The 22,682-nt window shown below is 58.0% G+C and overlaps 2 protein-coding genes across 6 annotated transcripts in view; both read right to left on the bottom strand.

The window, feature by feature from the left end:
* Nucleotides 1-672: 672 nt before the first annotated feature.
* PABPN1L (PABPN1 like, cytoplasmic) lies at nucleotides 673-4,393 on the bottom strand. Its single transcript, XM_051629751.1, has 8 exons — nucleotides 4,374-4,393; nucleotides 3,565-3,739; nucleotides 3,287-3,395; nucleotides 2,788-2,852; nucleotides 2,200-2,306; nucleotides 2,013-2,100; nucleotides 1,446-1,582; nucleotides 673-712 (listed from the first exon to the last, which is right to left on the bottom strand). The coding sequence occupies exons 1-8, from the start codon at nucleotides 4,391-4,393 to the stop codon at nucleotides 673-675; spliced, it is 741 nt and encodes a 246-aa protein (XP_051485711.1).
* Nucleotides 4,394-5,034: 641 nt separating this feature from the next.
* The window catches only part of CBFA2T3 (CBFA2/RUNX1 partner transcriptional co-repressor 3), a 29,870-nt gene continuing 12,222 nt past the window's right edge, over nucleotides 5,035-22,682 (bottom strand). For 3 of the 5 annotated variants that reach the window (XM_051629725.1, XM_051629730.1, XM_051629728.1), the window contains exons 2-12: nucleotides 17,182-17,328; nucleotides 15,840-15,917; nucleotides 14,610-14,851; nucleotides 13,611-13,700; nucleotides 12,004-12,185; nucleotides 11,257-11,513; nucleotides 10,441-10,526; nucleotides 10,039-10,234; nucleotides 9,856-9,924; nucleotides 9,458-9,648; nucleotides 5,035-8,934 (exon numbers count right to left, since the gene is read on the bottom strand). In XM_051629725.1, coding sequence (XP_051485685.1) covers nucleotides 8,641-8,934; nucleotides 9,458-9,648; nucleotides 9,856-9,924; nucleotides 10,039-10,234; nucleotides 10,441-10,526; nucleotides 11,257-11,513; nucleotides 12,004-12,185; nucleotides 13,611-13,700; nucleotides 14,610-14,851; nucleotides 15,840-15,917; nucleotides 17,182-17,328 — 1,832 coding nt within the window. In that variant the 3' untranslated portion in view covers nucleotides 5,035-8,640. The remainder of the gene's footprint in view (nucleotides 8,935-9,457; nucleotides 9,649-9,855; nucleotides 9,925-10,038; nucleotides 10,235-10,440; nucleotides 10,527-11,256; nucleotides 11,514-12,003; nucleotides 12,186-13,610; nucleotides 13,701-14,609; nucleotides 14,852-15,839; nucleotides 15,918-17,181; nucleotides 17,329-22,682) is intronic. The other 2 variants (XM_051629726.1, XM_051629727.1) reach the window with 2 other exon arrangements.

The following is a 22,682-nucleotide window of genomic DNA, read 5'->3' as shown; positions in this document are numbered from 1 at the left end:
ACAGACCCAAAACACATCATTAGGCTCCATCCTCTTCCCAAGAGGAAGGTCAGAAATCCACAAGGCTGATGAAGGAAAAGCTCCTCAGCGGGTCAGATCTAGAGCTGCAACTCAAGAGGTTCTCTGCTGATTTGGAGAAGAAAACAAGTCTTTGGAAAGGTCTTCAGCATCTTCTTATGAGGAAAAAAAAAAGCAGCATCGAGGCGCTTATAGAAACATCTGGCAAAACTGAGGGTGCTTCATGTGCTGAGCAGGACAGGTCCACCCTCACAGTGGGGTGGAGGGCATTTGGACACCAACCCAAACCCTCCAGTCCAGCCTTTTTCTATGGGATGAGGATGAAACTGATGGCCTGGGAGAGCTCTTCCTTTCCCAGGAGATGATGTTCTCTGGAATGAGGTTGTTCTTAGTGACAATATGGTCCCATAACAAAGCCAGGGTGAGTCCCCCCCGGGGTGCTGGCAGGGATCTGGCCGGTGGGTGGGTGGGGAGGATCCAGCCTCCCCTCCCTGCAGCCCAGCACAGGCTGCTTCACCAGGAATCCTCACAGCCAGGCAGATGGCATTTAAAAAATCATCTTTTTTTGGCTTGGGCAGGCATGTTTTTAAATCTATCCAATCCCATTCTCCTCATGTCAGTCCTGTTGGCATCACCAGGGCAGATCAGTCCCTTCTAGTATGGAAAGTACCACGGCAGCAACCTTGCCCGACCCCTGCACAAGAAGAGAACCAGCATCCTGAAGATCAGGGGTGTTGCTCAGCTGAGATGCCAAAAAGCACCAGCTACCTCAGTCCCTCCAAGAGCTGGCACTCATCCTTCTGCCCCAGCAAACCCCCAAAGCCAGGCATGGTTCTGGAACCGGTCAGACTGGGAGCATGATGCCCACCCCCCAAAACCCTGCAGGGATGGAAAGGGGACAGCAGCAAGTTCCCAGGTGTTTCTTCCACCCCAAAAGCTCCTCCCACTTCCTCCCACAGTGCCAGAGGGGCTGGGGAATCACTGAAGCTAATCTGCAGTGAGCTCTGGATGCACAAGCAGCAGGAGGTGGGATGGAAAATAGCTCCAGGCAGTGCTGGGGATGCGAGGGTTGCCAGGACAGCAGAGGGACAGGTCTGCTGTGCCATCCCTGGCTGCTCACTTCAGTCCTTCCCCATCCCGGCTGCCCACAGTCCCCCTGAGGTGCCCATGTCCCAGCTGGAGCAGCCACCAGGCTCCCACCAACCCCCTGCACACCAGGGTGATGCTAACAACAGGTGATGGGCAGGAGACATTTACAGCACAGGAGGATACTCCTGCCTGAGCCCAGCTCCATCCTCCCATGCACGCTGGGGTGCATAGCTGAGCATGGTCAGACCAAGAGGCAGTTATCCCCATTCTGGATACCCCTCTCTCTGCAGGGATTTTGACCCAAAACCACAAGGAAAACCCCCCACCCAGCCACTCACCTGTAGGTCCTCCCTTGCACCCTCAGGTACTGCCCTCCATAGTAGCCCCCCCGATGGCCCCGGGCTTGGAAGCGGCCCCGGTGGCCCCCACGGTCAGTGGTGCTGATGCCTGGCATGTTGGTCCTCTTGGGCAGCACCTAGAAGGCAGGAGGTGGACCTGTATGCTCCATTTGTGTCACATCACCTCCCACTCCCCATCTATGTAGGTCAAGGTCTCCACTGACGAAATCCAAAGGAATTTTCATGTCATGTGTCCCCCCCCCCCATTTCCAAGCTGTTTCTGTATGACCCATGCACTGTCACAACCTGTAAAAGCACAAGGACATTAAGTCAAGTCACCCCCATCCCTTTGGCACCAGCTTTCTGGGGCTGTGCTTTATTTTCTTTCTCCCTCTCCCCTCAGACCTCCCAAAACAGATTTCCCATCACTGCTCTGCACCTCTCCCCTGCACTGGACCTGTAAGTGGCCACATGTTTTACAAGGAAAGCCCAGTGCTGCCAGCACAGCCCCATGGGGCTGGGAAGGAGGGAGGGATCCACCTCCCTAGGGCCTCATCCAGCTCTTACCTTAAGGACACGGCCCCTGAACACGCTCTCATCCAGCTCCACCGCAGCTTTCACCGAGCTCTTCTCTTTGAACTCGATGTAGGCATACCTGGAGGGGACAGGGTGAGGGACAGGAACACCCTGCTGCTCCCCAGGGCTGGGGAGCAGAGGGCAGCACCCCTGGCACCCCAAGCAACACACCACTGACCCTTTGGGATGCCCTGAGAACTTGTCACAGAGGATGGTCACTCGGTTGATCTGCCCACAGCTGTTGAAGTGAGACTCCAGCTCTTCAGCTGTGCCCCCATAATCCACCTGCAACGACATTCCCAGCCCCTCCAGCACCACCAGTCAACCCTCCCCCCAGCATCTGCACACCCTTACTGAGGGCAAAGAGCTCAGCTGACCAAAATTCACACTTTACCACCATTGACTCATCATCCCTGAGCATCAGGAGACCCTTCAAGCTGAATACTCCAGCCTGGAAACCCAAATCCAAGAGTCAACCCCCCCCACCCCAGCCCCCTGCTTTGAGGGACCAAGCAACCCAGCACAAGCTGCAGGTTCCAGTGGGGTATTTTGGGGAGCTGACACTTGCAACAGATGATCTGCAAGTGGCTGAGGATTGTGGGCAGGTGCTGAGCCACATTCCCAGTCTGGGCTGGGCAGAGGAAAAGCATTTGGGATGGGACCTTCTGTGGGGGTGCAGATGGGCCACCCCACTAGGGATCTCAGACACATGTCCAGCTGGGCAAGGAGCAGCAAGGTGGGCTCTGCTCCAGGGCCTCCCACTTACATTGCCCACATAGATGGATCGCTGGTCAACCTCCATTTTCTCCTCTGTTGTCTTTGGGAAGAGACCTGCAGACACAAGGGGTTGCAGTAGAGGGAGTGGCAGGAGCTTCCTACCAGAGGGACACCTGGGCAGGCAGGTCTGCTCCCACTATGGCCACCACAGAGCTGACACACTGCAAAGCTCCCCAGGTCCCTGGTCACAAATGCCCACACTGCTGCCTTCTCCTCCATCCCCTCCCTCTTCACAAAAAAAACCAAAACCAACCCCCCAGGGTGGTTGTTCTGGTGGGGCTGTTGGGGCTAAACTTAATTACTCAATTTAATTAACTTACTGCACCTTGACCTGCAACAATAGGAGGTAAGAGTGGATGAAACCTGCATTAGCATCATGCCATCCCTCATCCATCAGCCCCAGGCTGCCAGGAGAGGTAAAGCCACCTGCTCTGCCTTTAATTGCCACCCTCTGCCACAGAGATGTCCTTGGAGGGGACAGCCCATACCTGCCTCTGAGCTCATGATGAGCTGGCTCTCAGCTTCCAGCTGCAACTCCTTCAGCCTCTCATACTCTTTCTCCATCTCCCGCACTCTGGCTGTGATGGCCTTCAGCTCCTGAAACCCAAACCAACACACTTGGGTGAGCAGCACAAGGAGCAGGGATCTCCACATCAGGTGCCCAACATTATTCTGGTTCTTCATTTTTTGGAAGAGAGGTAGAGAAAGTTCCCCATTTCCTTAGAGAAACAGGGAAAACCGATTCCACACTCAGCCAGGCACTCACTGGGTCTGGCACAGCCAGCTTCTCCCCACTGTCCCCCTCCAGATGCCTCAGGTCTGGGTCCCCATCCGTGGCTTCCCGCAGCGCTGCCACCTCTGCCACATCCCAGGACGCCTCCACCGATGCCAGGGAGGGCCGGTCCTGAAGCCAGATCCCTGAAGTGTCCAGGAAGAGAGGGCTGGGCAGGAAGAGGGACAAAAAGCCATTTAGTAAACAAACCAACCCACCAGCCATTTAACATAAAACCTGAAGCTGAACACCAGGCAGGCACAGAGGGCACTTCCCGAGCCCTTCTCTCGTGGTGCTGCCATGTCCTGGGTTGAGCCAGGATAGAACCACTTTTCTTTCCAGTAGTTTTACATTTCACTTAAGTCTCTTCCAAGTAACTGCACTTGCTGAAGGGAGAGAGGTTAATAGAGAGCATCTGTCATTCACTTAATTGCCAGCCCAACTTTAAACCAGGGCATACAGGCAGGCTGGCAGTAAGACCCCAGAGCTACCTGAGCAAGGACTACTGAAAGGTCTGCACTTCATACCGAGTCACTTCCCAGCTGCAGAGGGGACCTGGAAACAGCTTCCCTTGGGTGGAAAAAAACCCCACAAAAACTCAAACAAGAAAACAGGCCAAAGCAACACTGCCTGCTGGCAGGGAAGGGGAGGCAAGACCTGCTCCCCGCAGCTCCCAGGCTGCAGGAAGGAACCCTGCCCCCCGCAAAGGCAAACCTGCCCCCTTCCAGCCCCCGGGTTTGAGCTCAGGGAGGTACAAAACCTCCTGCCTCAGAGGCGGAGCCCGAGCAGGGCCCCGTCCCCACCTGGCGCGGCTCCCGGCCATGCTGATGCTGCTGATGCTGATGCTGATGCTGCTGCTGCCGCCGCCGCCGCCGCGGGACCGGCCCCGTCCCGTCCCGCACCGCCCCGCGCGGACCTCCCGCCGCCACGTGCGCCTCTCGCGCCCGGCGCGCCACTTTCATAGGTCAGGGACCAATCAGGGCGGGGGGCGTCGCCAGGCCCCGCCCCCTGCCGGCAGGGCGGGGGCAGGAGGGGCTCTCCCCCCGAGGCCGGGGAGCCGCGGGTTCGAGCCCCCGGGGCGGCAGCGAACTCGCATGTTGAGCACGGCGGTGACACGCGTGCCCGGGCGAGGACCAGGCCATATTTGCGGACACCTCCACGGCTCTCCTTGTCCACTGGGGACCACAACCAGCTCCCGGCAGCTGCCCCTAGAAGAAGGGGAGCAGCTGCGCACCCCAAGAGGCTGCAGCATCTGCAGCAGGGAGGGGAGATCCCTTGGGGTTCCCTGGAGACAACCGTGAATGTCCCTCCATGCAGACACCCCTCCTCAGAGCCCGACATGGGGCAGTGAACGACCCCAGGGCTATAACAGGCCCCCCTGAGGGCTGGGGGCATGGGGTGCAGGGTGCTGCAGGGGCGGGGGGTGAGGGCACCCAGCAATAGCCAAGGCTACGGAGCCTCTGGTTGATATTAAATTGTCTTTATTACACAGATACAGAGTTAAGAACAGACATAACCTGAATCATAAAGTTTACATCTTTCACAGGTCAAACATACAGTACACGTAGAGAAAGCGGGAAACAGCAAGGGGGGGACAGCATGCCGAAGGAAAGTCCTACCACCTCATCTCTCTGGGCTGGCCCCAAAACCCCCACAGTGAGGCAGGGCAGGCTGCCACCCGGCCCACCCAGCCCTGGCGGGGGGCTCTTGTGTCTCACCCGGCTCCCCCCTCCCCAGGGACCCCCATGTGTTCCTGTCCCCAGGGCTGGCAGGGTGACACGGGCAGGGCTCAGCCCCACGCGGGACCGGGGAACCGGTGCTGCCCACACAGCCTGGAACGTGGGGGGACAGTGGCACAACACGTCCCTCCTGGGACTGTGGTGTTCAGTGGCATCAGAGGAGCCCCTGGGGCTGCCACTGTGGTGGGGACACCCCAGCACAGTGGCTGGGACCTGGGAACAAAATGGCACCTTGTCCTGACCTCAAACCCACTGGGACCAGAGGGGGGCACTGGGAGGAGAAGGGGGGACCCCAGCATGCCCTAGAGCAGGAGGGGGATGTGGGGGGCTCTAGCAAAGCCCAGGCAGGTGTGGGACCCCCACTCCAGGGTGCACAGCCTCACTGGGATGCAGCACTTTGGTTTCAGCTGGGGTTTTGTGTTGGGAATGTGAGGAAGGGACTGGAGAGACCCTCGCCTGCTGGGGATGGGACCCCAGTGCCACACTCAGTGCCAGAGCAGAGGCACATCTCTCCTGCCACCTCCTCCAGCCTGGTGCTGCACCCAGCACTCCTGGGCTCTGCATCCCCACAGGGACCAGGACCTCAGGCAGGCTGTCCCCATGCCACCAATGTCCCCAGCCACAAAGGCAAGGAGGAAAAAGCCATGGGGACCCGATCTAGCAGAGGACTGCGCCCAGCCACCCCAGCATCCCATGTCCCCAAGCTGCCCCACAGCCACGAGGGTGTCCCTAACCCCTGGCCAGGCTGGGCCAGCACCACGCAGCTCATCCATCCGTCACCTCCCAGATGCCACAAAGACACCAAAGGACACGGCTGGGGCACAAGGGCCACACATCCCCTGGCCCCTCCACATGCCCCAACACCATTTTGGAGGAAAAACACCACAGAAGCGCCCGCCACTCTGGCCAGCATCTTCCCGGCCACCACGGCCCCCTCCAGCCCCACGGCCACACTGCTGCCACTGTCCTTCCCCCCCACCCCATCACGAATTTTTTGGGAAATTTTACACTTTAAAGCTGTCGTTCTGGTTTGGACGTCTGTGAGTGCCGCCTGTCCCCTCCCTCCCTCGGCTTTTGGTTTCAATGCAAGGTTCTGCGGGGTATTTTTGTTGTTACTAAAAAATAAAAACAAAAAACAAACAAACAAACAAAAAGCAAAAAAAGAAGTGGAAACAAAAGCAGACTCTTATCTGCAGTTTCTCCTGGCGAGGCAGAGGTAGAGAGGCAGAGCCCCAGCATGGAGCAGGGCCAGGGACACATGGGGACACATGGGGACACGCAAGGTGGGAAGAGCAGGGATGGGACGGACACCCAGGAGAGCAGGCGGCCCTGCAGCAGGTGCAGCTGCAATACTCTTATATATTACCTCTTCTCAGGAAACGTAAGAAAAATAGACAATATTACATATGTCACACCATAAATAAAGTGAACAGTCACTCGAGGGGCACCTGGCAAAGCTCCCGGCCTTGAGGTGCTCAGAAACCCCTTGGGGGGGATGCACTAAGGTCTCAAGGTGCCCAGAAACCCCCTGGGGGGGATGCAGTGAGATCTTGGGGTGCACAGAAACCCTCCAGGGGGATGCACTAGGGTCTCAAGAGTGCACAGAACCCCCCCCAGGGGGATGCACCAAGGCCTTGGGGTGCACAAAGCTGCAGCAAGGCTCAGTGCTGGTAGCACAGGGCTGGTAACATCACCTTGGGGTGCCCCATGCACCAAGCTCTGCTGCAGCACGGCACAGCACAGCATGGCCATGGTCCCTGGGGTGACTGGCAACCCAACCTGCCCGGCCCCAAGCCCTCCCCTCCTCTTCCTCCCTTATGGAAAACACACAGGATGGTTTTTTGCAAATGCGGAAAAAATTACAGCTCCTATGGAGCACACGACTCCTGCTCAGCTCCGGCCAGCCTGGCTCCCCCACGCAGCCTCCAGCGGGTTCTCAGCATCTTTTATTTGGCAAATGTCTCTTATTATTATCATCACTGTCATCATCATCATTATTATTATTTTTTTGGACCTCTGCAAACACTATTTACATTCACATTAGCATACAGCACTCCTGCCCCTCCCGGGGCTTCCCTCCTCTCGGAGCCGGGGGACTTTCCGTATTGCACTCCCGTCCTCTGCGCTTTGTACAACGCTGCGAGAAATACCAGATCATCCACGTGGTCCTCGCCTGCCTCCTGGCCCAGGAAGGAGGAGGCTCACTTGCCCTTTTTCCTTTTTTCTTTTTATTTTTTTTTTTCCTTTTTTTTTCCTCTTAAAAAAAATCCTTGCAAAATAAAAGCGACGTGGGGTGTGGGAACAGCCTGGCATGGGGGGATTCCAGCCGCAGGGCTTCAGGAAGGGAGAAAACAAAAATCTGTCTTTTAATCTCTTTTTTAAATTATTTTTTCTCTTTCCAGGGTGGCAGTGGGCAGAGGTAGAGATGTGCCAGCTCTGGCTGTGCCCACTTGGGCTGTTCTCAGCCACCATCTCCCCTCACACGCCTCGGGGGCTTCTTGTTCTGTTGTTCTTGTAAAAAACAAAACACCTTATTTTTTTTGCTTTATTTTAATAGAAACTCTTTAAAGCCCCGGGGGCCCGTCCGTCCGTCCTTGCAGGGAAGGGAAGGAAGTGACAACAGAACGAAACGAACTTTGGCAGTGGAGAGATGTTTGGATCTTCCTTGGTTTTGGATTTCCTTTGGAGCAGAGGTGAGTCTGGTCTGTTCTTGGCTAGCTAGCAAGGTAGTTACAGGTGAGCGTCCGTCGCGCGGCTTGACTTGGCGTCATCTGGTTTTTGGATTTCTCTTTTGTTTTTTGTTTGTTTTTTTTTCCTTTTTTTTCCCCTTTTTTACCATTTCTTACTTAAAGCCAAAGAGTCCGACGTTTTCTTTTTTTTTATTATTTTCTTTGTTTTTTTGTTTTTTTACAAAAAAAAAAAAAGGAAAAATTAAAATAAAGAGAGAGATGAAGAAAAGACGTTTCTGCAGGGACAGCCCCTCCCCACGTCACTGCATGGTGAGGCTGCAGCCAAATCCCTCCTCCAGAGAGAAGGGAAAAAAACCCAACAAACCAAAAAATCCCAAAATGAACTACAATCTCCCAACCGATAGAAAACCAATGCAAAAAAACCAAAAAAAAAGCCAAAAAAGGACTGAAGTTTGAACAGAGAAGAGCGGTATTTGCCTTAACTCCACTTAAAGCCCAGTTTGAGGATCCGTGAGGATTATTTGAGAGCTAGAGAGGTCGTTTCGGAGGTCACATGAGTCAGGTAGCTGAGGAAGTTGCATCAAGTGCAGTCTGTGTCCTTTGGAGCGTGGTGGCAGCGGCGGTGGCATTCCCAGAGAGGCTCAGCGGGACGCGCTCTCCAGCAGAGCTGGGGTGGCCGGCGTGCCGGCGCGGGAAGCGGCCGCCGAGCCCGTCTCGCTGGGGCTGCTGGCGATGGTGGCCACCCCATCGGGTTGTCCCGGAGCCGGCGGCAGCCCCACGGTGGGGGTGGTGGGGGCTGGCAGCCCCTGCAGAGTCTGCCCGCAGACGTGGTGGTGCTTCTCCCAATCCTTGTGCTGGCAGAAGGAGCCGCAGTAGCGGGCGGTGTTGCAGCCACTGCAGGTCTCGCTCGCCTTGCGCCCACAGTTCCAGCAGCTCTGGGGAGAGGGGGAGCAAAGCCAAATCTCAGCCCTGGATTGTGCACCCCCACCCTGGACCGCGCACCCCACCCCGGACCATGCATCTCATCCCAGACCATGCACCTTCATCCCAGACCATGCACTTCCATCGTGGACCCTGCACCTACATCCCAGACCACGCACATGATCCCAGACTGTGTATCCCCATCCCGGACCATGCACACCATCTGGACCATGCACCCACATCCTGGACCGTGCACCCACATTCCAGACCACGCATATCATCCTGGACCATACATCCCCATCCCTGACTGTGCTCCCCTATCCTGGACCATGCCCCTGCATCCTGGACCATGCACCCCCATCCCAGACTGTGATCCCCTCTCCTGGACTGTGCTTCCCCCCACTGGCATAGCTGCAGCCCCCCCATACCCAAACTCACACGCACAGCCCCTGCAAACTTGATTGCAAAAGGAGCAGGTCCCCAGCGTCCCTGCTGCCACCAACCCTGTCCCCCTGGCTCGCCCCCACTGGCCCCCACCTCGCTCGAGTCCTCCTGCTGGTTGATGACGGTCAGGGCGTCCTCCGAGGCCTGGCGCTTGGCCTCGGCCAGGGCTCGCTCCATCTTGGCTCTCTCCGTCGTGATCAGCTCGTGGGCTTTCCGCTCGGCGTCCGACACGGCCTTCTGCAGCTCCGACATGGCCTGGCGCTTCACCTCGTTCACGGCTTCTTCTGGAAGGCAGCGGCCGAGCCTGGCACGGGGCACCCCAGCCCCGGCTCCACGCTCCCCCCTCTGCGGCAGTGCCAGGGAGGGCTGCGAGCACCCACCCCGCGCCTGAAACCCACCCTGACCCCCTGCCAGCCCTGCCGGGAGGGGATGGGGCTGAGACCCCACCAGCTCGGTGAACCGATGGGTGCTGGCGCCCACCCTGCACTCACCAGCCTTCCTCCAGATCTCCTCTGGCATGTACCCGGAGAGAGGCCGCGGTGCGAATTCCCGGTGAGCGTCTGCAAAAGACACGGGGATGAGGCCGTCAGGAGATCCCATCCCCTCGGAACCCACCCACCGGCAGTGCCGGATCCCCGAGGGAAAGGCAGGGATACCCTGGAGAGGGGCACTACCTAACTGGGGTGCCTCAGGGGTGGAGGAGCTGTTGTGGGGGCGGGCAGAGGGGGGGCTGCCTTTCTTCATGTCCTCGGCATCGCTGAAGCGCCGGATCCAGTGGTTGAGCTCCTCGCGGTCGGCTTCCTGGCAGCGCCGCAGCACTGTCAGCGACCGGCGCGTCTTCTCCACCATGTCCATGATGCAGTTCAGCAGCTGCGGAGGTTTGGGGGGCAATGTCAGGGTGCAGCAGGGGGCTCTGCTGCAAGCATCGGGAGACTGCGGGGGGATCTGGGCTATGCTGGGGCCAGCGAGTCCCTCCAGCTGTGGGGAAAAAAGCCCTGGGGGGACATGGGAAGGCAAAGGGAGCGGGGAGGGCAAAGCCAGCCCCGTGGGACAGCCTCGTGGGGGTCACTACATACATTGTTGAGGTGTTTCCACTCCTCCGCCCATTCCCGGTCGGTGAGCCGGTGGTCGATCACCTCCTCCTGCCGTGTCCCATGCACTGCTGCAAGGCAAGCACGGGACAGGGGTCAGCCCCCTGTGGCACCCCTCTCCATGATGGGGGGTGCCCTCCAACCCCTTCTCAACCCCAAGCAGAAAGGGACAATTGCACACTGTCAGCTGGCTGCCAGGACAAGTGCACACCAAGAGACACGTGGCGCTCATCCAGCCTAGTGACCAGGCCCTGGGGGAGCAGCAGCTCTGCTCGCAGGGCTTGGATTTTTGCAAGGGAACTGTGTGCATAGAGGGGTGTTCAAGTGTGTGAGTCACACCATTTGTCACATGAAAAATTAACAATCAGATAAAGGTGACCCAATCAAACGTGAGAAACGAAAAATTAATGATGAGACTAAAGGTGACTTGATCGAACACGAGCTATTTTCTAAAAGCAATGGTAAACAAATGCAGTTAAATAACCTGTCAAAACACAGGTTTTAAAAGTGTTGCTAAACCATTGCCATTAAAAACCTTTGAAAAAACATTTTCTAAAAGTGATCTTAAACAAACACAATTAAAAAACATGACCAAAAAAAAAAAGTGACGTTCAGGACTGTGACCTGAAACGAGCTGTTCGTAGCTTAACACTTGATTGAGTCACCTTCATCTCATCAGTGGTGTAGATGTGGCTGATGGACAACTGTCCAGTGGCCGGTTGTCCAGTGGTGAGTTGGTTGTGGTGGGCAGTTGTCCTAGAACCCCTTCATGCCCCAAGGCTGGGGGATGCCAGCACTCACCCGCAGGCCGCTGGCGCTCGCGGAGCTCCCGGGGGTCGGGGTGCCGGTAGGCGTCGCGGTAGTGGTGTGCCATGGCCATGTCCTCCAGGCGGTAGTGCTGGGGCAAGGGGGGACCAGTTGGGGGGTGGCCCAGCCCGTTGGGGGGGTGGCTCAGCCCATTGCTGGGGCTGTAGCGCTGTGCCGGGCTCATGGTGCACGGCCGCTTGCTGAGGTGCTCGGGGTGCAGAGGGTCTCGGTCCAAACCGTTCTCTTTGGTCCTGGGGGGAGGAGAGGAGATTGGTCCCTGATGGGTACCAGTGCCTGCTGCCCTGGGGAGGGGTGGTAGGGATGTGTCCCAAAAAACCAGAAATGTTTTGGTTGGAAAAGGCCTTTAAGATTAACCCAGCACTGCCAAGGCCACCAGTAACCCATGTCCCTCAGCACCACAACTGCATGGCTGTGAAATCCCTCCAGGGATGGGGACTCCACCCCTGTGCCAGGGCCTGACAAGCCATTTAGGGGAGGAATTGTTCCAAATAACCAATCTAAACCTCCTCTGACACAATTTGAGGCCCTTTCCTCTATTCCTATCACTTGTTCCTTTGGAGAAGAGACCAATCCCTCTCGGCTCCAACCTCCTCTCAGGCAGTTGCAGAGCCAGAAGGTCTCCCCTGAGCCTCCTTTTCCCCAGGCTGAACACCCCCAGCTCCCTCAGCCGCTCCTCGTGAGACCTGTGCTCAAACACCCACCATCCACCCTGGCTCTCACCTGTCTGGTGTCCTCCTCTTGCCGCTCTCGCCCACCTCCAGGAGCAGCTCGGAGGAGTCCATGGGGGAGGAGGCGTTGGCGTCCAGCAGCAGCTGCTCGTGCTGGGCCAGGTACTGGGCTGGGCTCTGCTTGGCCATGCGGGCGCAGTGCAGCAGCTCCCGCTGCAGCAGCGGCAGGTTGGCCTGCGACAGGAGTGAGAGGCCAGTCTGTGAGAGCAGAACACCTCCCCAGCCCACCACTCTGTTGCTCACAGCATCCCCCTGCCACCCTGTCCCCATGGTGCCCACCTTGGGGACCTGAACCTTCACCCCAGGGGAGTCCCCAGCCCGTCTGGTCCCTGCCAGGCACAAAGGACCCCCTGGGAGCCCCCCACTCACTGTGTCCTTCCCTCAGAGGACACAGAGCAGCACGAATGAAACACTGAATAATCGAATCACAGAATCGCTTTGGTTGGAAGAGACCTCCAAGCATCCAGCCATTCATCCAGCACTGCCAAAGCCACCACTGATCCATGTCCCTCAGCACCACATCTACACAGCTTTTAAACCCCTCCAGGGATGGGGGACACCACCACTGCCTTGGGCAGCCTGAGCCAGGGCCTGACAACCCTTTCAAGAATAACTTGTTCCTAATATCCCCTCCAAAAAGCAGGACAGCCCCTTTGCTGCTGGGTGCCCCAGCTGCCAGCTCTGCTCTTCTCCTTCGGCAGCTGCTGCGCAGCCAAACCCTGTCTGTGGGACACGTTAGTGCCTGAGCCAGGCCCATCCCTCCCCTTCCCTGCCTGGGGGGGACAACCTCACAAAAACAAGCCCCTGAGTCTGGGAAGTGCGCCGAGCCCGGCTGGCCGCAGTTAAGGATAATGGGAAACATCTGGATGCTGCGGTGGGAACAGCTGGGAGCAGGGTGCCAGGCCGGCTGGCGGGACCGCTGCGCACTTGGCCGTGGGACAGCGGGGACAGCTCCCAGCTCACCCCAAGCCACAGGGCCACCAGTGTCTGCTGGGACCCCTGAGCTGTGGGACCAGGGATATGCCACATCCCTGCTTCCATGGACTGGCAAGGAGGCTCCCTCATCCCACCCCTCCAGCTCTGCCCTCTCCTGCCAGGAGCAAACAGCTCCAGCAGCTTTGCAGGCAGATTCCTGTGGTGAGCATGGACCTCTGCTCCAGGGGGGGGCAGGGAGGCAGAGGTGGAAAAGGGGCTTTTTTGGCTTTTTTTTTTTTTTGTTATTCCTCTAAGGAGGGGCAGGCGATGCCAGGCTAGAACATCTGCCAGCAGCACTGGTGCTGCCAGGTGTGCCAGCGACCGGTGAATCCCTCTGGAGCGGGGTGACAGTGCAGAGTCAGCACAACATTAAAAGGCAAATAAAAATATAAAAAAAAAAGAAAAAGGGATTTTTTAATGAATTGCAAATGGTCACCAGCTGGGTTGAGCCCTTCGCTTTATTGCTAACAGCCCTGGCCTCAGGTGACTCCACACATGCAGGGGGGCACATGAGTGCCTGGGGGGTGACGTGGGCAGCCCCGAATCCACCCCCCCCAGTCCTGCTTTTCCATTAAAGCAGATGCAAACCCCAATGTTCCCATGACACCCAGAGGGGGGACGCACCTTGAGGAAGGGGATGACGAAGGGTCGCAGTGGGAAGTTGGTAGCCTCCTGGAGCTTGGCATGAAATTCCTCAATGGTGAGGGTGGAATTCTGTGGGAACAACTCAGGCTAAGAACTAGGGCCATGACCCCCCACCCGTCCTGTACCCCGCCAAGGGGATGCTTTGCTATTTATCCCCTTTTTCTGCTCTTCTGATGTGCTCAAGTGAAAATCATGCTTGATGCTTTGTTGGTGATGCCAATACTGGGACACAATCCTGCACTGTGCTGTACTGATCCCAGGAGATGCTGGAAAAACAGCTCTCACTTCTCCAGGATTTCACAGAATCCCAGACTGGTTTGGGTGGGAAAGGACCTTAAAGATCATCTAGTCCCAGTCCCCTGCCATGGGCAGGGACACCTCCCACCAGACCAGGCTGCTCCAAGCCCCATCCAACCAGGCTTTCAAGACTTCCAGGGATGGAGCAGCCACAGCTTCTCTAGGCAACCTGGGCCAGTGTCTCACCAACCTCATTCTAAGGAATTTCTTCCTAATCTCTAACCTAAATTTCCCCTCTTCCAGTTTAAAGCCATCACCTCTCATCCCATCATTCCATTCCTTTGTCAAAATTCCCTCCCCAGCTTTCCTGGAGCCCCTTCAGGCACTGGAAGGTGCTCTAAGGTCTCCCTGGAGCCTTCTCTTCTCCAGGCTGAACACCCCAACTATCCCATCCTGTCTCCAGAGCAGAGCTGCTCCAGCCCACGGATCACCTCCGTGGCCTCCTCTGGACTCGCTCCAACAGCTCCATGTCCTTCTTGTGCTGGGGATGTTCAGAGCTGAACGCAGCACTGCAAGGCGGGGTGTTCTCACCAGAGTGGAGCAGAGGGGGAGATTTAGGTCAATCCACCACCAACAGGACCCCTCTTTTTTCCCCCAGTTAGCAGCTTCCCCATCCCAAAAGGAGGATGCAGGGTCCCAGACACGTCATCACCCACCAGCCCCAGCGCAGGGTGGACGTACCACGAGCCCCAGGACGAGGGTTCGCACCCGCTCCCCGATCTCGGGGGAGATGTCGTTGCCGAACTGCTGCAGGGTGGTGAGGAAGCGCTTGAGCTTGGAGAGCTGCCGGGCCCCACAGGCTGGTGGGAGCTGGTGGGTGGAAAGGGAGGCGGTGGAGGAGGTGGCCGGCCCGTTGCTGAACCCGTTGGGGGTGGAGGGGGCCCCATTGATGGCGGTCGGCGAGTGGCTGCTCCCGTTCATCACTGCCAGGACAGAGGGAACAGGAGGTGAGACTGGGTCGCCATGGCCTGGCACTGTGGACACAAGTCTGTGCTGGGGGGACTAGAGCATCCTGCCAGGTACCATGAGGCAGAATCCTCCCCAGGAGGCTTTGGGATGCTCCTGCATCCCTGGGGTTGCATCCTGGGCTGGTCCCCAGCACTGCAGGAGGCAGATGAGAGTTGTAGGGAGGGATGGGACCCTGTGTGTGCCCCAGCATAGCTCAGGCCTGCTCCTGTTCCTTGATGTTCAAGGCAACCAAAATAAGGGGCTCCATCCCGCTCCTCTGGAAGCTGCTCAGCAGCCCCCCGGGAGAACCACAGAATGGCAGGGGTTGGAAGGGACCTCTGGAGATCACCTACTCCTACCCTAAAAGAAGCCACAAGCCATTTCCAGCAGAGCCCAGCCTGGCTCGCAGCAAATCGGCGCCTCTGCCCTCGCTGCCTGGGAGCTGCCCAAAGAACCCCACACTAGGGCACATGGCAGGGGGACATCTAGGGGTGCCAGCTCACAGTGTAGCACGTTCCCTCACTCCCACACCAAACCCTCCACACAGACCAGACCGCACGAGCACACGGCGCCCCAGCTCCCAGCCACCCGGGCATGCACCGCGCCTGCACCCGGCTCCTGGGATCGCACTAACCTTGCGCTGCCTGTGCTGCCCTGCCTGCCTTGCCTGCCCTGCCTGCCCTGCCGGGCTCCCGCTTGCTCTACAGCCGGGCAGGATAACCCCCTGCCTAAAGAGATGCTGAAAATAACCCGGCGGCCACAACTGCTTTTATTCCCTCGACAGGTGCGTTACTAAGTTAGACGCTGCACGTGTCCCTCAGCCGGGACGGGGTTCGCGTCCCCGTGACCCGCCGGGGCAGGGAGAGGGGCTGGCATGGGGACCCTGCACCTCTGGGCGGGGGTCAGGGGGGCTGCGGCTGCGGCTCAGGTCTCTCATGAGAGCGGATGTTTCATTTTACTTACAAAGACAGACCATTGACCATTTCAAGCAACCATGAAAACGGCCGCGAGGCAGAAACGTCGGAGGGCCAGCGTCTCGATCTGCAAGCAAAATAAAACACGCTATGATGAGAGAGCAGAGGGGGCAGCTCTCGGCTGGGGTCCCTGCGGGCAAGGGCTCCTCGGGGCCACATGTGCCCCAGAGGATGGAGCTGGGTCCCTGCATCCCACTGCAGCCAGAGGGAGGGCTCAGGGGGTGCTCCACTGCCTGACGCTGCAATCTGGGGGAGCCCCAGTGCCGGGGCAGTTTGCAACATCTCCCTGAGACAGAGAACAACCAAAACGCTGTGGCACAGGGAGGCTGCCCCTGCATCCCACACCGAGCAGAGCCCAGGGCTCCCGTGCCTGCCACGGGCCGCAGGCTAAAGAGCAAAGCCCCTGCGAGCGTGGGAGAGAGCAAGGGGATTTCTAATCAGAGGGCAGTGGGGTTGTGGCTGCCAGCAGCAGCTCTCAGGGCATTTTTCTAGGGGTGTCTTCCTGCCAGCTGGGCTTTCTAAGCGAGAAGCAGCTACAAGCAAACCCCCTGCCTGGAAAACACCTTGGCAGAGCTGGGGCAACCACTTGGCATGAACACTGTCTCTCCTGTGCAAACTGGCCTTGGCCCCTGCCCACCCTGATCCTGCATGTGCCTGGTCCAACCCTGTGCCAGGACAGTGACACCAGCACAGAGACTGAATGCTTGTGCAACAAGCCCATCAACCACGGGTGCAGCCAGCACCTTGAGGATACCCAGAGCAACAATGCTACAGAGACCAAGGACTTGGACCTTGAGACCTCGCTGAGTCTTCTGATGCAACCACACCATGGCCTGAGCAGGGCAAGGACATCCCTGCTACTGCAGCCAGACCTGCCATCCCTGGGTGCCACACGCGTACAGGCAGAAGAGCCCCCAGGTATACAGGACCCCTGACAGGACCAGCTCTGACCCACAGAAACTCCCCTGGAACACAATTCTCCAGCTGGGTCTCTGTAGGTGACAGTGCCTGGGGCCACACGCTGCTCTGTGCCACCTTTCAGTGACTGTGTGACTGAAGACCAGGACATCGCTATCCCCAAGCACCTTCAGAGCACTGCTGGTGATGCCCATGGTGCTCTCCTCAGGCAGACACACGACCTGGGGCTCAGGGTGTGCAGCCCAAGGCCCTTCTGCAGCACAAGAACAGCCCCTTGGTGCAGCCACCACCGCGCAGGGGACTGAGGACACTGCTGGCCCCGGGTGCAGCGCGTGACCCAGTGGCAAAGGGAAGCCAAGCAGCTTCCCTGTCTGTTGTTCCATCTCCATCCCCACCGGCGGCCTGGTACTCACTGGTGTTTGGCGTGAAGGAGGGGTGGCGCGTGGCTCCCTGGGTGACGGCGGGCGGCGGCGGCGGCATGCTGGGCGGCGTGGACCTGGACTGTGTCTTGACGTCGGCCGGCGAGTCGGGCATGGTGGCAGCCCGCGTCTCCGCGTTATCTGCGGGGAGAGGGCACGGGGGGTGAGCAGGGTGTCACAAGGGGGGGGGTTGGGGACAGAGGACACCCTTGGGGACCTCGGGATGGCCTGGGCATCTGCTTGGTGGTGGCAGTGATGGCAGGACCCAAGCACCCATCAGCGCCCATCCTCCCACGGCTCCTGGAAGCGCGGTGAGGCACCACATTCTGCACACCGTGGTTTCCCATCCCGGCACTGGGCTCCCCACAGGCATCACCACCTCTCTCCCACTGCCCTGTGCCAGCCACCCCAACCACCACCCGGCAGCGGCATTCCCAGAGGCAGGGTGCCAGGACCAGCCCCTCCAGACGGTGGCACAGCCCCGGTGCAGAGACAGGTGACCACAGCTGTGATGGTCCATCAGTGCCCCCCCGCCCACGCCGGCACCCGCCAAAGAAGGAAGTGGCTGGCATGGCTGGCCCCCAGCCCCGGGGTTCCTGCTGCCCCCCGCACGCTCCCGCCAGGCACGGCTGGTAAACACTCATCTAATCTGCATGATTAATCCGCTGCAACTGTTGGGAGATTAATTGAACCCTGCAAGAGCACATTGTCCAGGCTAGATAAAACTGGGGCCTTGGCCCCAGCAATCGGGGGCTGGTGCACGAAGGACTGGGGAGCAGAGATTGCCAGCAACAAGGGACAGACTCCCAGGGATCCCCCCTGTGGTCCCAAGGCATCCACCTCAGCAGCTCCAGCACCATGAGTACATCCCTCCCTGTCCAAGGCACATCGTAATCCTGCAGACACTGGATCCACATGCTCCAGTTTGCCCTTCTCTGCCCCCTTCTCCCAAGAGACCTCAAGACCAAGCAGCATCCCATACCATAAACCAGCAGTTTCTTTTGAGGAACTGTCCAGATGTATGGGACATTTTGAAAAAAAAACTTTAGTTTTCCTTTTCATGGCCATGTCCATCTCTGGGCAAGGCTTCTCCAGCTTTCCAGGCTTTCCTCACCAATCAGCAGAGCAGGATCCAGCCTCAATGGCAGAGGATGACCAGTGTCCCAGGCCCCATAGAATCCCAAACTGGTTTGGGTTGGAAGAGGCCTTAAAGATCATCCAGCTTCACCTTCTGCATGGGCAGGGACACCTCCCACTAGACCAGGTTTCTCCAAGCTCCATCCAACCTGCCCTTGAACACTTGCAGGGATGGGGCAGCCACAGCTTCCCTGGGCAGCCTGTTTCAGTGTCTCACCACCCTCACAGCAAAGAATTTCTTCCCAATGTCTAGCCTAAATCTCCCCTCTTACGGTTTAAAGCCATTCCTCCTCAATCCCATCGCTCCAGGCCCTTGTAAAAAGTCCCTCCCCAGCTTTCCAGTAGCCCCTTCAGGCACTGGAAGGTGCTCTGAGGTCTCCCTGGAGCCTTCTCTTCTACAGGCTGAACAACCCCAACTCTCTCAGTCCTGTCCCTGCCTGCATCCCTATCCCCATCTGCATCTCCAGCATTACTCCCACCTGTGTCTATGTTCCTGCCTGCATCCCTGGCACCATCCCTGCTTGTATTCCTGGCGCTGTCCTTCCCTGCATCCCTGGCACACCCCATCTCTTCCTGCATCTGCATTCCCATCCCCCTCACTGTCCTGACCCTGCACACATGTCCACGCTGAGGGGAAAACACGGATACACTCCTTCTGGCAACAACACAGCTTTTCCACAACTTCCCATCAGGAGGAAAGTTTCCATGAAGCTGAGCAAACACCGGGAAATGGGGCCTGGCTATGTTTTTTCCAGACTTTTCCTTTTTTTTTCCCCCCCTCTAAGTCCTAGTTTTTCCCTGAGATGTTTGTTTCCCCACCACCAGGTGGGCCTGGGGACAAGGGACAGCCCCAAATCTGACGGGATTTCCCAGCACTTGAGCCCAGAAATGCCCAAAACAGAGCCCAGGATGCCTGATGGAACCGTGGCACCAACCCAGGCCCTTTGCAGGACGGGACAAGCTCCATGGTGGGTGAAGGGATTTTTGGGGGGCACCTCCAAGCAATAATTCCCCCAAATTACTCAAATGCTGCTGGATTATTTTTTTTCTCTCTTTCTCTCTCCATTTTATTTTTTTTCTCTTTCTTTGGGGTAATTTGTCCCAGCCGCTTGAGGCTGTGTCTGTTTTCCTCCATCTGGTTTCCATTAGGGCCTCTGCAGCCCAGATGAATAAGTAATAATAGAAAAATAAAAGGATTAGTATTTTCTCCTTGGCTGGCGGGAGTGGGTGTCCCCCACCCTGGCCCCTGGGGCCAGCCAGACCCTGCACCCCCCAGATGACCCCAAGCCCCCCGTTTGTCACACTGGAGGGTTTAATGCATTGCATCCTGCAGCTGTGCAGGCTGGTGGGCACCAACACTTGGCACCCTGCATGGAAACAAGGATGTGCCAGCCCCAGGGTGAGCACCCAGCCTGGCTGTTCTCCTCTCCACCTCTCCAGGAACAGGGATGGAGAGGGCAGAGATCTGCCTGGAAAGCTTCAGCTTCCCACAGCCCTCCCCTGTCAAGCTGGGCTGAGCTTCCCAGGTGAGGAAGGGGTTAAAAGGGAATTAAAAAGCCCAGCATCCTTCATGCTCTCCAAATGGCCACAAATGAGATCCAGATGCTGGAGGCGATGGGCTCCCAAAGCCAGGCTGCCTCTGAAACAAAGGCAGAGCATTCCTGTTCCTCAGCTGCTGCAGCCACGGGGGCCAAGAACAACTCCCCGATAAGATGGTGAGGGACCAAGCCATCCCAGCTGGAACATGTTAGGGAAGCACGCAGTGCTGGCGGCCAGGCAGCAGCGCCAGCCACTTGTGGGAGAGCCTGGCAGCAGTGCTGGGAGCCACAGGGCACAGTCATCTCCTTGCACCCATCCCGATCCCCTCCTTGGGAAGCAGTGACAAGGGGGATAGGTAACAGCAGGCAGCTTGGAGAAGGCCCATTCCCAATTCCAAGTAGAAGGGGAGAGAGCAGGACAGTGGCTGTGGGATGCTGGAGGGATGCTACCCATCCCTGACAGTTATCCCGTTGCCAACGTGTCCCATGTGCACATTTTGGGAAGCATGATCACCAGCAGGATGAGAGGACATAGATGTCCCCACAAGTGCCAGGGAAGTGCTGGCAGCAGGGCCCAGCCCTGCCAGGCACCTGGGCCCTGCCTGCACTCCTGCCTGCAGGCAGAGATGCTCACAAGGATGGTCATCAGGTCTTGCCTCTGCCCTGCTCCTCCAGCTGAGGAGGTGACAGACTGGTGACAGTGCCATGCCAACCAGCCCACAAGTTTGGGCATTGCCCCTGTGGTTTAGCTCAGCTGTACCTGCAGCCCTTGCCCTTGGCACCAGTCGCCAAGGCAGGCTCCATCCCACCAGCCTTGCCTTGCCCACATGTGTCCTGGGACCCACCAGGACACCCACTCCTCACCCACCCCACACAGGGAGTGGAGCAGGTTTCACCCTGCTTGGATCCATCCTGCTTTGCTTCGTTTTCCCTGCCTGAGCCATCCCTGCCTGCGCTGCCCGCACCAGCGTCCCAGGGATGTTCAGGAATGCTCAATGGGCAATGCTCCTTGCACAGCCATTGAGGACCTGGACACTTTTGTCCCGTTGACCCCCCCTCACCCACACCAGCACCCAGGGCCCCACTCCCCATGCATCCCGAGTCAAACAAAGCCCATTCCTCAAGCCACAACAGGCAGCCCTGAGATCCAAACCCGCCTCCTGGGCTTGGCACAGGCTGTGCCAGCCAGCACCCGCTCCCTCCCCAAGCCAGCGTGGCCAGGGAGGAGGGAGATGGGCTGGATTTGCCTCAAAACAACAACAACAACAAAACCAAAAACAACAACAAAAAATAAGCGCCCCCTCTGTTTTACAAGCCTTCATTTGCTATTGTTTATGTAAACAGGTAAATTGTTTCGTATCTCAATTAAAAACATCTGCCACATAAATGAATACCAATTAACTCATCCTGTTTTTAATTACTCTGTTAATTACACACAGGCAGCAAAAAGGATGGCAGGGGAATAGGGAAAGCATGCTTGCAACCCCCCCTTCCCACCTTGCTCTTGGCAAGGATCCGAAATGTGCCCAGATAATGATAGATTAAGGTGGCTGGTGGAAACCGTGGCTGGTGGCCAGCTCCGGCGTGGTGGCTCCTTCCCAGCCTGGCCCAGCACTGTCAGGGCACCTCGCGGGGGTATTTTCCAGCACCCTCCTGTGCTGCCCCATTTTGGAAACCTCAGGTCCCTCGGGACATGCCAACTCTGCCTGCGTCATCCCCCTGGCCAGCAGCCCCCGCGGCACAGCCCGGCTTGGCTTTTCCGGTGCCAGCCCCACCATTGCTCTCAGAACATGTCCCAGGGGAGAGAAACCTCGGGATGCCGAAACACGCGGGAGGATGGGAGAGGCTTCATGGGACCAAAATCCTCATGGACCAAGCGCATCCTGGAGGTGCCTTGTGATGTCCCTGGGAGCCTCCTGTCATTGCGGGGCTGCACGGGGTGGATGCCACCCTCCAGCCGGGCTGGTTGCGATCGCAGAGGGACCCCCGGTGCCGTCAGCCCCTCTCCCCCCGGCTGTGGGAAGCTTTCCAAGCGAGCAGATGGGGCAGGGGAGCGGCGGCAGTGTGGAGGAGAGCAGAAAAGGCTATTTTCTCACGCTACATATTTTACAAGTCGAACATTTTGTGCATTTCAGCTTTGCCTGTAAAAGCAACTCGGGCTCAGCCCTGGGACTCAGCGTCAGAGCCTGTGAGTCAACAGCAGCTGGCGGCGACGTGGCCGGAGAGAGGCTGGGAATTGGGGTCCCCTCATGCAAAGGGTCAGGCTTGGGGGGGGGTCTTCCTGACCCACTGATGCTGGAGTAGGGGTGAGATGGCCAAGGACCTCCTCCAAACCCCCAGCTCGGACACAGCATTTGCCACAGACGCTGCCTGTGGCATTACACCCTGGTGCCACCACCTGACCTGTCCCAACAGCAGCACCTGGGGTGGCATGGGGGGAGGTGGGCGCACATACGCACACGCCCTCACTGCTCTCCAGCTGCCTCACACTCCTGGAAATTCAACATACTGGCTAAACACGGTGAGTAAACAGAGCAGTGTGGCCAGCCTGGCACACCTGGAGGCACGTGGGAAGCTGAGGCTGATCCCAGGGCCAGAGCCGTTCCCACCCAGGAAACACCCACGTCTCAGTTGCAAACCAGCTCCCCAGCACAAGGGCTGCATCACCACGGCAGCTGATCCACCACCACCACGTTGCCGAAGGGGAACCCCAAAAACCAGCCCGACACCCCAGCTGCAGAGCCGGATGCTCCCAGAGGGCAGGTTCAGGCTAAAATGCTCCAATTTGCCTTTTTATACAGCCACTCGCATCCACAGGGA

Source organism: Apus apus, chromosome 11 (assembly GCF_020740795.1).
Source record: "Apus apus isolate bApuApu2 chromosome 11, bApuApu2.pri.cur, whole genome shotgun sequence".
Taxonomy (NCBI): Eukaryota; Metazoa; Chordata; class Aves; order Apodiformes; family Apodidae; genus Apus; species Apus apus.
This window is presented reverse-complemented; position numbering and strand designations above follow the sequence as displayed.

Coding starts and splice junctions, on each gene's coding strand:
- PABPN1L (XM_051629751.1), bottom strand. CDS start 4,393: ATGGCCGGGAGCCGCGCCAG. Junction 2,307..2,787: donor GATCCATCTATGTGGGCAAT/GTAAGTGGGAGG, acceptor ATGTCGTTGCAG/GTGGATTATGGGGGCACAGC. Junction 1,583..2,012: donor TCAGGGGCCGTGTCCTTAAG/GTAAGAGCTGGA, acceptor CCTGCCTTCTAG/GTGCTGCCCAAGAGGACCAA.